Source organism: Lontra canadensis, unplaced genomic scaffold (assembly GCF_010015895.1).
Source record: "Lontra canadensis isolate GAN:19392208 unplaced genomic scaffold, GSC_riverotter_1.0 scaffold1, whole genome shotgun sequence".
Lineage (NCBI taxonomy): Eukaryota > Metazoa > Chordata > Mammalia > Carnivora > Mustelidae > Lontra > Lontra canadensis.
Window position 1 is genome coordinate 12,697,567 of NW_022630995.1, and position 13,029 is coordinate 12,710,595.

Genomic DNA, 13,029 nt, shown 5'->3' on the forward strand with positions numbered 1-13,029 from the left:
TCTAACAGTTGCGTGTATTCATATTGTTACCTTGTTATTAACCAAATAAAAAATCACTTAAGAGCCTTTTGTGGATGTACTGGATAATTTTAATTGGGTTTATCAGCCAGAACCTTCAGTTTATAAGATCACTTACATTGTCTCCTAACATGTATTATATTAATTTGCCCCGATTGCTTTTCTGAACGTAGAGAAAAAGTTCAAGAATCAAATTCATGCATATGTGCAGGAAATTGCCCTCCATAGGAGAAAATGATTCTATGCAGCCCAAGAAAGACGGATGTGGAGACCTTAGGAGAGAGGTAAATGATACATACTTCTTTTAACAAAATAAAAAGGAACCCATGACCAAGATATATCTTTGATCTCTTACTATTATTAGAAACTGGTTTTAAAAAATTTACATGAGGCATGTACAAGAAAAATCACTGGTTGCCAACATGAAAGCCATCACAGGTTGTAGTAAGTTTTAGGTTACTTAAACCGTGTTTGAACAGATGCTTTAGGAATAAGATTGGTTTGGAGAAGCAAGATCACGGGCGTGAATCTAGGTGGGTGGGCATTTTAGAAACACCCGGGGCCATTTTCAAACTACACGCCCTCCACATCTCAGGCAATTGTGATCCTTACACACATACATACACATACTCCCCTGAGCATCGGAGGTGAAGGAATGATAACATTACATGTTGAACATGCCAGGTACTTTACATTTGTTCATTCTTTTGATTTGATTTGACTGAATTTAATTTTTACAACGCTATGAGAATGGTACTTTAACTCAATTTGTACATGTAAGAAGACTGAGGCTCATAAGCAACTTTTCTGAACCCTGCTGTGTAGTAAGCAGAAGAACCTCAGTTCAATTTAAGGTGTATTCTAACTCCAAAGATTATACTGTTTCCACTACAACATGCCTTCTGGATAGACAAAAGCCTTTGAAACATAGTGGGACATAGTTATTCCCTAACTTCCAACCACCTACAAGAATATGTAAAATTAAACTTGGCCACACAAACAAAATCCAATTATTACTTGACTTTAAGATTGATATTTATAATAAATGTAAATGTGTCTATTTAAATACCATTTTATAACTTTCAAGTGGTGGGCACATCCATTATCTTTCTATCTATATAATAATTCTGTGAGGGAGCTCATGACACATTCATTACCAACCATAGACCTATGACTGTGCTACCCTGAACCCAGTGACTAAATATTTAAGCTCCAAATTCAAAGAAGACACCACTGGCCCACACCTTCTTAGATCATCTACTTTTTGGTTGCTTTCTCTGCTCATAATGTTATGATGGGCTCCAGTGAATAATTCATACTTCTGTCAAAGCAAGGCTTATTACCATACATTTGCATATTTGGAGATATTTTCTTTACCATAACCTCTCCCCCTCAGCCTAAGCAGTCAAAAGAACCAATCTTGATGGCTCACACAGGGCATGATTTATCCTCCACTAAAATAAATGATGTCTTCTATTTCCCTGAAGCCTGTTCATGTCAGTCTTCATAAGTCAGGTTGTCTTTGTTTTGTGAATTCACAACTGAAGGAATAAAATCACGCATATGACAAAGAAAAAGAAGATTCTGATGTTTTTGGTATAATGTCATCCTTTATTCCTTATTCTTACAATGGCTGCCCCTAAAGAATAGAAAAGTCAAGACCTATCCCACCCCTCCCTGAGGATCTGAAGATTAAGATTCAACATCTTTCAAACTAGTCCCTGTAAGAGCAATTCCTTTGCCTCGCAAACCATAATTTTATGCCCCACCTCTTTCTCTGTGCTAGGATCATCACAGGTAAGCAGGAAGTCGCTTTCAGACTGAAGGCAGTTTTCTCCCCCATGCCACTCCCCTGACTCACTCCCAAGTTTGTTGTGAATAGTGATAGGGCACTGGGATCAGCATTAATACACTCAGTTGCTGGGCATTTAAATAATATGTGTTGACTGGGCACCTATTGACTAAAAAATGCCTCACTAAGTGCTCCAGGAAATGCAAAGTTGGAGGAGAAAGAGCATGTACCATTGGGAGAAAGAGCTGCCAACAAAAACCAGAAGATAATACCTCATACCCTTGAAAAAATTATTTTTAACATATTTTTAAAAGCCATTATAATATTTATATAATTTGGCCCAATAAATTATTTTTCCTTTCCATTTATTTCAAGGGAAAATTTAGCAGTAGAGTGAAAAAAAGTATATTGGTGAAGATGGTCATTGAAAAAATCACCTACTTAGGGTGCTTGGGTGTCTCAGTCGGTTAAGTTTCTGCCTTCCGCTAGGTCTTGATACCAGGGTCCTGGGATCCAGCCCTGCACTGGGCTCCCTGTGCAGTGGGGAGTCTGCTTCTGCCTTTCTTCCTGCATCTCCCCTCACCTCTCCCCCTGCTTATCCCCTTGTTCATGCTTTCTCTCTCTCTCACTCTCTCTCTCAAATAAATAAATAATACCTGTTTAAAAAGAGAAAAAAATGTGACTACAGTTAAAAGAAAAAAGAAAATATCTAAATACATTAGGAGATGCTTTCAGTATTTTATGATAAATCTATTCAGTACAAGATGATTCACCCTTTAAAATGTGGCCATTAAAATTGTTAATAATTGATGAATCCATGTAATATATCTGCATGTATTAAGTTTGAAATTACATTAAAATAAAAAGTTTTAATGCACATTTTATGCAACTATTAGGTACATATACACCTACTAAAATAATATATACAGCTACTAGAAATAAAAATTTAATAGTACAGGGTACTCATAAAAATTACATGAAGAATAAAAAGCACAATACAAAGTTATACATTATGATATAACTATATGAAAAAAACTCGTACGTATTTAAAGTCCTTAAAGGTTAACATGTAAAATGAAAATGGCTTGTTTAGGTAACTTTGTACAAGACCTTTTTTTCCACTAAAAAAAAAATCAGAATATCGGGAATGAGATACAGGATCAATGAAAATATATAAGGGAAGGGTAGAGAGGAACCCACCCCTTCCAGTTCCTCTTGTCTGATATACACATTATATAAAAAATGTATAAGAAATCGAACACTTGTCTAATTGCAGTCCTTGAGTGAATTCATTAGCCAATAGCTATCAGGGATTTACAAGATAAAGGCATAGAATTTGAGTCGAAAAGAGTCCTCTAGAACCACCTGATTGAGCTTGCTTTCTCAGTAGGTTAATCAGATTCATAAAGGAATAGTGTTTTTTTTTTCCCCTCTTAGGCTACACAATTAGTTGGTAAATAAACTAAAACTAAAATTTAAGTTTTAGTACCCAATCTAATTCAATTACACATTCTAATTCTTTAGTATGCAGTGTTTCTCACAAAGTACCTCAGCACAACCTTCCAGATATATTTCCTACTCCCTCCCAACACATGAGACAGAGACGTCCTTTCTCACTTCCACACTGTTCTTGCCTCTGTGTTTTCATGGGCCTCTGTCCTGGCCTGCAAACCCTGCTGACATTCCCCTCCTTGGCTCACCCCTATACATGCTCTCACTACACTGTACTATACACTCATCTGCTAACAGCAGCAAGTTAGAATACTTTTTTCAAAACACATATTTGGAAAAAGACAAAGTCAATTTTAATTCCAACCATACTGCTTGCTTATCCCACAACTCGTACACTTACTCAATTACTTCTCTGAATCTCTGTTTCCTATTCTACAAGAAAAAAAGTATTTCATCACAGAGAAGAATAAATTTAGAGGTAGTAGGACTCATTAGGGCTTGGAAAGTATTTTCTGATTATCCTCAGCTTGCTGCGGCAAAGAAGGAGGTGTATGACAATATAACACAGACAAGAGTATCACATACCATTGAATTAAAAATAATGACTCTAGGCCATGTGGCGTCATTGCAAGCTTTCATGAAATAGCCATCCCCTGCTATCATGTTTAGTCACAATTTACCAAAATAAATAAAATTCTTACTGATTTGTGAAATTCCCTGTTTCTGATTTCATTCCACGAGTCATGCTATTGGTTCAAGTGATTCCCTCAGACTTGTTTAGCAAGTTAGAGTTTAATTATGTGGGATTTCCTCCTTTGTCTTCAGCTTCTTCATAGATCACACATGATGCATGAGAGCCATTCCTTTGTGTAGAAATCTCAGGGAAGTTGGATAGGCAGAAGAGAGGATCTCTTCATTGTTCAGGATCAAAATGTATAGGTAAGTCCTGTTTTTGTCTCTGTAGTTTTAGAAATTTTATTATATCTCAGAGCATATGAGAAATATACAGAGGCTGAAGAACTTTTGGCTCTGTCTAGCAATCTTCTAGTTACTTTTCCAGAAACTTCACTGAAACATATAGGTATTGTTTAGAGAATATGTTTGATTGTTTAGAGAATAAGTTCGGTATTATTTAAATAAGTTGCTTACAGCATGGCTGATTTTTTTTTTCTTTTACAAAATGAGTAAACATAAAGAGACAGCTTAGGGTTATGAAAACATATCTTTAAAGAAGGAAGTGTTTTTGTTTTCTCACGCTTTACCCTTCAAAAAGCGATGTTTGGATTTTAAAAACATAATCGATAAAAAATTTATCTGTTGTTTTAGAATTTTTCCAGGATTCTGTATTTTAACTTCTCTATCATCACTAGCTATGAAATACACAATGAAACCTAAAGTCCTCTTTAAGAAAATAAGATAGTATTGTCCACTTTTCATATACTCACTGCATCAGTATTTTCAAGTAAATTCTTATTGATACTTCAGGGGAAAAAAAACAGTATTTGTTTAGTTTTCTTTTTAGCTAACAAATACTGATGTTCACACACATTCATATAAAAAAAGCAACAAATTGTTTATCATCTACAGTCAGATGATACAATCTCAAAATTACTATATAATGTGATGTGTTTGTATGTGCATCTACGAGTGAACATATTGCTCATTTTGTTTTTCCATGAACACAGAAAAATGTGATACTAAGTCATTTTAAAAAGATGGTAAAAGCATAAGTAATGTGTTAGCTATGTTAAGTGTAGCTGAGTTTACTTTAAATCCACCAAACTTTAGAAAACTCAATCAAAACTTATATTATTTTAGTAAAATATATGTACAATTATGTGCATTTGAATATATATACACACAAGTGAAAAATGGGTAGCTAAGTTTCTAACAAGAAATAATTAAGAATTAACAATAATATGAATAAATTTCACATTCCACAATGGATATGATGAATTCATTAAAAGAGGTAAAAAATCTATGAATTTATATACTGTGTCCTCACTTCATGCAAAAAATCACAGAATTGTATTTACTCGTAGACTATTACTTTACAAAGTACACGTGTGAGAATGTCTAATGAGGTACATAAAACACTAATCATTGTATTAAACACTAGTATTAAAGTGGTAAGCTTGGGACAGTCAGTTGAGGGGCTAGCTCTTGATTTCAGTTCAGGTCATGATCCCAGGGTCCTGGGATCCAGCCCCCGAGACAAGCCCCATATCAAGCCCCATGAGGAGCCCCTATGTCGGGTTCCATGCTCAGCGGGGAGTCTGCTTTAGGATTCTTGCTCTCCCTCTGCCCCTTCCCCTGCTCTCTCTCTCTCTAAAATAGATAAATAAATCTTTAAAAATTAAATAGTCAGCTTATGAATTATATTTTTCCATTATTTTCTAAATTTCTATAACAATGTAATATTATTTTGGTAATCATAATACAGTTTGAAATGCATTTTGCTGAAACATTTTATTTTAATTTTGTAAAGAAATTTCTCTATTTTTCAAAAATTAACACTTATAAGCAGCTAAATGTACATCAAAATACCATTCAAAGGAAAATAAAGACAAACAATGCAAATAGTGAAAGAGATGTACAATTATAGAATGTCTTGAAGCAATCTAATTCCCGAATTGATTCATCCCTACATGAAATATGACACTCAGTCAGAACCAAATTTTCCAAGTACAAAAGACTCTTCTTTGAAACCTTGATTTCTACACATCACAGTCGAAAATATTTTCTCTCTTAAATAGTCTGCATCTATTAAAAATCAATTTGTTGTTCCTTTTTTAACCTAAAATTTATGTAATTACTGATTAAATTTGTTCATGGGTTGGTTGGTTTTTATCAGAATGAGATCATCAGAGTTACCATACCAAATAGATGAAATTTTGAAAATAACGTGGATCTGAAACCACCAATTTGAGGATCCATGACTAGAAAACTATGCTTCTGTCAACCTGAATAAAGAGACTTTTCAGTGGGAAGAGGAAGGCATATTCAAATGGACTAGGGAGTTAAAATTAGACAACTTTTCATTCTGACAGTTTTACTTTAAAGCCAGCACATCTGCCTGAGTCTATAAGGAATTCTACAAGGAATGAATTCAAACATCCAGTTTCCTTCTCTGCTAGAATATTCTTATCAGCATAAAAGCATGCTATGCTATCTCCAATTTAAATCTCCAACTCCACGATTTTCTGATTCCTCCATATGCTCTAAGAAATCAGGGTATCCACATTGGATAAAGGAAAGGAAATAAAAGTGCGTAATATATTTTTTCAGGTAATTCTAGGTAATTTTTAGGTAGTTTTTTGTAGATCTCCAGGTAAACTCTGTGATACTTTTGATTGAGAATGGGCTCTCTTGGACAATTTGTTTACTTTAATATATAAGTTAAACCCCCAGATCCCTCAGGGTTGTCCTTTCCTAAAGGTTACAAAGGTGGTATATTTCTTTCTTTACCTATAAAGGTAAAGTAGAGAAAAGACTTGTTCACCCCTCTCCAAAGAAGGAAATCCTACCACAGAGCCCAGGAACCTGGACAGCTCCATTATCATGATATAATCATTATTCATTTCAAACCCCTGGGTATTCCAGATTTTGTCAAGTCTACATAGGGAGTGTCTATGACCCGTACATTATATAAAAAGTATAAACTGAGGTTTGTAAAAATAGACTAAAGATTTATAAGCTGGAATTGAGAATGCAGTTTAAGGAAAGACTTAAGGTAAGGGAGCATATCTCAACTCAGGAAAAGACAAGTCTCAGCAGAATGCCTCAGACCATAACAAATCTTATTTCCATTTTCTTCCCTTTTGTCTGTGCTCGTGATATGATTAACTGACTAAACAGACATGTCAAAGCCCATCAGATGGCCTGCCTTCTTCCAGCCCAAAACAACATGAGACAAAAGCAGAAAAGAAAGCCAAAACTGTCAAAAATATGTTTCAAACTCTGCCTGTTACTTTAGTCCTGCTTTATGAATTGCTATGTTAACTTTCAAAAACCATGCTCAAAACTGTAAGTCATTAGGCAAAGACTGTATCTCTTAATAGAAATCAGACAACTGAATATCAACTTATCTTTACAGTCATGGAGCCCAAAAATTTTGAATTTAAAGTTCAGGTTTTACTCACAGAAACCTCAGGTTGAATGCTGAAACAGTTGCCAGCTTTAGCCAGAATGTTTTTCTAATGGTGGTACAGGCTGGGAGGGGAGGTGGCACAGAATGGGAGGGGTTGTCCTCTGGAAGGCATTCCCAAGTTATTTCCTCAGAAATTTGTTATTTACCTGATTTTTATGCTGCTTCAGCCCCCAACATGTCTACAGTTGATACCCCTAAAGTAAGTCAAGAGGACAAAAAATCAACATCAACTATTTTAAGGGAACTTAAAGATATGCAGTCCAACTCCGTAAAAGGTATTGCTCCAACTTAAAGGATCCCATTCTCTTGAGCAAAGAAAACCTGCCATAACTTTACATTCCAGAGTATGCTTTAAGTCTAAATATAGCACATGCTTATGATATGTAAGATAGAAGCACCATCCTAATAAAACCATTCATTGGGTAACTATCTAAAGTGATCAAATATAAAATTGACTTTGGAAAAGTTTACCCACTAAGGACTAACTCAGCAGAAAGAAAGAAAATGGCAGATGTTGTTGAATATTTACAGTATCCATTTATCAGACATATGGACAAGTGCCTTAGTGATTAATAAACGGATATGTGAGCTCAAGTTTCAAGGAAGTATATTAAAAAGGGCCAGTGAATGTATTTTTTCTAACCTAGACAAATTTTTATTCCAACAATCATACTTCTTAGCTGGGATATCTGCCTGAGTTTAACACTGCAAAGAATGGATTAAAACATGCAATTTGCTTCTCTGCTGGAATACTCCCATCAGCATAAAGACGTACCATACTATCTCCAGTTAAACAATAACACAAAGCAAAAACCTCTATCTTGACCTACATCCCCCCTCCAGCTATTGCCTTATTTCTCATTTCCTCCCCTCAACAGCAAAATTCTTCCAAAGGTTTGTCTAGACCCATTGTCTCCATATCAATTTTCTTCTCTTATTCATCCTCTTTACTTTTTAAATATTTTATTGGGAAATCTATCACTCAAAGACTAATTTTTTAAAATGAACCCCAAAGTAGTCATTATTTATTAAGAAAAATAACATTTCCAGGTAAAACCCTATCCATTAACTGCCCTCTCCCAACCCTGCAATCTGACTGTTATCTAGCATGTTATCTAGATAACATGTATCTAGATAAATGTCCCCGATTTTCTTTCTGTTTTACCATTAATAGACAGATCCCCAAATAACATATCATTCAGTTCTACCTACATTTGAAATTAACATAGATGGAATCAAAATTATGTTTGTAAAGTATGTAGTAATGATTTATTTATTCACACAGCTATATGATGTTCCACTGTCAGAACATACTCCAACTTACATATCCGCCCTTCTGCTATTTTGCCATTACAAATATTGCAGCTCTGAACATTCTCAAATGGACCTCGTGGCACAAAAGTGCCAGAGTTTCTCCTGAAAAAATTAATTTTCTGGGTCATAGAGTGTGTGCATGTTTATCTTGAACCTATTCCCTCTTATCCCACTACAAAAAGATTCTCAGCCCTACAGCTGTGAAATAGCTCATAAGTAAATCTTTTTTTAAAAAAATGAAGGTTTCTGAGTAGCAAGACCAGACCTACTGAAACAGTCTATCTGGATAGTGGATTCAGGAATCTTTGGTTTTTTTCCAAGCTTCTCAATTGATTCCTATGCACACAAAAACTTCAGAGCAGTTGGCTTAGATGGTAATTGAAGCTGATTGAATGAGATCAGCTAGAGAGAAAGGAGAACACCCAGACAGAGCATGAAGCAACATCAGACATTAAAGGTTAAATAGAGGAGAAGCAACCAGCAAAAGACATTTAAAAGGGGGAACCAGAAGGATAGAAAGAGTATGGAATCATGGAAATTTAAAAATTTTTAAAAAACAGTATTTCAGTTAAAAAAGAATGGGTCAATGGTGGGAAATGTTGCTAACAGACAGGTGTCTTATACTCCCTCAAAAAGAGAGAAGTGCCTTAAGGCAAGGACAAGTTTTTGACTACTTTCAAGATGTCCCCAGTGTTTAGCAGAGTGATTTTCTAAGTACTCAATTGCTATTGATTTTTCTAGCATTTACTTAATAATCACTGTTAATAGAGTGCCCACCATGTCCTGAGTTGCAAAAAATAAAAAATAAAATAAAATATCAGAGAAGGAGCACAGACAAAAAAATCAAGAAGCCTCTACATAGCACCACTTAATCTCTCTGCAGGCCAGTTTATTCTGCGTCATGGAAAGTCAGAGTGGTTATTGCTGAAACTCTCTTCCATTGCTATCATTCTGTGATTCTATAGAATGTTATCACTCTTGAGAAATGTCATTTATAAAAAAAAATTATATTATTTTCAGCTAAAGCTGAGTTCCAGCTGAAAGAAGAATGTAGAGTTTACCATTTATTGAACACGGGCCAGAGTTCTAAGCACTTTACAAAGAGCATCCCACTTAATCTCACAACCCTCTGAGGCAGGTAATTATCTTCCTTTTACAAAGTAGGAAACTAAGGCTCAGAGGGGTTTTATCACTTGCCAACAGTCAGGTCTGTCAAAAGTCAAGATTATCACCATTACAAAAGTCAAGATTATCACCATTGTGCTATATTATCTTTCTATATTACTTGTGTAATAATTAAAAATACAGGCTTCTGGACAGGGCTGGTGTTTCATAGAATATTTATATAAAAATAGAAGAAACCCAGTAAATGGAGGCACTGGTTCAGGAGTCAGAAAAGAATCCCTATGTATGCTGTCTTCATGCCCATGATAGGAGCCATGTTTACAGTATAGACAGGGCCTCACTCCCATCATCAAATCCAGCTTCCCCGTGTACAGCTCCACTTAAAGAACAGACCATTAAGAACTTGGGGAAGTAGAGTGGAGAACTAATCACCAGCAGCCCTTGCCCTCATTTATTTAATCAACCACATGCCAACACAGGGCCAAGCACCAGACATAATTCTAGTTCTGTTAATGAATGTTTAACTCGTTTGTCCTCACAAAAATCTGGAAGTAGGTACTATCGGTACCTTCATTTTGCAGGTAAGAAAATCAAGGAGGAGTTAGGTAACTTCCCAAGTTCACACAGTAAATAAATGGCAGACGTGGAATTTGAACCCAGTCAGCAGAGCCTCAGAGTCTCAGCTCTCAAATGCTCCTGCTCATGGAGGTTCCAGTCTACTAGGGAGAAGAGGTGTGGGGATGGGAGACAAGATAGACCTTGTAAGCAGACAGGATTGCTTAAGAAACACAGTGTTTGTAAAAACAGAGTGGGCAATAAGAGTGAGAACACCTACCAACAGGAGTGGTCATGGAAATGAGAAGTAGCCTTCCTTTCAAAGGAAGAAAGAACAGTGTGAAGGTGACAACTAAACTCACTGATTCTTTGTTTAATGACAAAGGAGAAAACTGGAGTCCAGAGAAGTGATGTGCCTCATGTCAAGCAGTTTCTCTAACACCTCAAGAGTGTTTTATCCCCACTAGACACACTACTTCCCAAGATAAGTGCTATGTCTGCATTTTTCCTAAGCTCTGAGGGACATATTTTGTTGTGAAGGCCTCCAAAATATTAGTTTCACTGTTCATTTCATTATGACACAAAACCATCCTGGGAAAATAATACTGAGCATCTCAATTCTTTCCTCCTCTTCTATAGACAATCTGGGCAAGAAGCACCTAGAATTAAATTCAGAAGGGATTTAGTACTAGATGTTTTTAAAAATATATTGATGAACTAAATACTACTCAAGAGCATTCGAAACAGCTAATCTTGGCTTTTACCCATGATTCATTAGAGGCCATCTTTTTTTCTATGAGAACAATATCATGTACAGATATAGTTAAATAGAACAAACTATGATGAACACATGTGGGGTTCTGAGTCCATTCTCCACTCATCCCCTCCAAATTACTGGTAATAACTCTCAACTGAGAGAACTATTCCAGGAAATTTCTAGATTCTATCATGCCCAATAACCTATGCCACCCAGATTGTGTTCTTGCTTTAGACCCGTCACTAGTAGATTTTTACTTCTTTAACTTATGCATTTAAAGTTATTTTTTCTTTCTTCTCCCCCATCATTCATAGCACCCCTTCCCTGCCTCCCTGCTTCCCTCCCCAAGCAAATAACATTAAACATGGCATATATCCTTCCAAACAAACTAAGCAGGATTTGTTTCCTGGCAATTGTTAATTTTTTTTTTTTTTTTTTGTATTTGGGTCTATATGTAATAATCAGATCAAACATTGGGGGATGAAGACAGCGGGGGCCAAAAATGCTGCCTTGTGCTTCTTTGGACTGTGACGTACCAAATTCCCCATGTCAGTGGAACTCCCTTTGTAGAAACAATGAAATATCTAGACACTTTCAATTTAATAATACAAATTAAGGCACATTGAACTGGAAGTAAGGGCCCCAAATCCTTTACTCACTTATTTTCTGTAAAAAGAAATATGTGTCTAGCTCACTGTTAGGGTCAGTATATTTTGACAAAGTGGTAAGTTAAGATTTTGAACATTTCATAATGACCTTATGACAGAAGAGACCTGTTTACGGCCTTAAACTTTAGGAAACAAAGAAGAAACTAGTATGCCTTCAATAAAGTCACACTTCGATTCCGAATCTACTCTCATCTAATTATATTCAAGGTCTTTGTTACATAAAATATAGTCCTTGGATCAATAACATCAACCTCACCTGGGAGCTTGTTGGAAATGCAGAATCTTGGGCCCAACCCCAGATTTACTAAATTAAAGTGTGCATTTTAATAGGCAACTCACATATACATTAAAATGTTAGAGGCACTAAACAATTACAATTAATGTTAACAGCTACAGGGTAGTCTCCTAAGTATCCAGAATGGAGAGAGAGGTAAGCAAGAAGCATCCTTGCATATTTAAATATGAATAAGCATGCCCTGTAAGCTGGGTGTGCCATAGTTCCCTTGTCTCTCCGGCAGAAACAATGCTTTGGGCAAGTTAGAACTCACAGAGCAGCATTTTCGTAACAGAGTTCTGGGAACACGGTGTTCCTCAAAATGTTAGGTATTTCAGGAATAAATACTTCTATGCTCAATCTTGGGAAACATTGCTGTCTAGTCAGATCAGGACACATATGGGAAGGAAGAAACAGGAGAATAGGAGAATGTGCAAAGAGCAAATGCATTTTGTCATTTCAGAGACTGAATTTAAATATAAGTTTTCTCTGGGGCTTTCTTCTCCACCCTGACATATGACAGTAATATATGTGACACACCCGCATGGATCTAACCAGACTTATAAGCAATTCCCCATATAGTACTTGTAACTCCACCCCAAGATATAAGAAAATGAAGCCAGTAAGAGCCATGTTATGCTAGAATTATCTGCTCTAAATTGTGTAAATAAGTCATTCCAAAACTTTGATGCTTTAACTATTATTTGTAATAAATTGCTTGCTGTCAACAATAATACACCACTGTATCCCACTACCTCACTGATAATTGCATGGCACTGGCACTGAAAATTGAACTGAATACCCATTCTGTTGGGTCCTTGTCTGCTTCTATGAGTTCAAGCCCACCCTCATCATCAATGATTCTCTGACAGCTTAATAATTTTGTTATTGTAGTAAGTTAACAATTATTTAAAAATGAATTCA

General features: G+C 35.8%; 1 protein-coding gene across 1 annotated transcript in view; it reads left to right on the plus strand.

Moving 5' to 3' along the window:
• The first annotated feature begins 4,071 nt into the window (after positions 1–4,071).
• Positions 4,072–13,029, plus strand: part of TMPRSS11D (transmembrane serine protease 11D) — a 46,587-nt gene continuing 37,629 nt past the window's right edge. Inside the window, exon 1 of the mRNA XM_032864552.1 lies at positions 4,072–4,201. Coding sequence (XP_032720443.1) covers positions 4,194–4,201 — 8 coding nt within the window. The 5' untranslated portion in view covers positions 4,072–4,193. The remainder of the gene's footprint in view (positions 4,202–13,029) is intronic.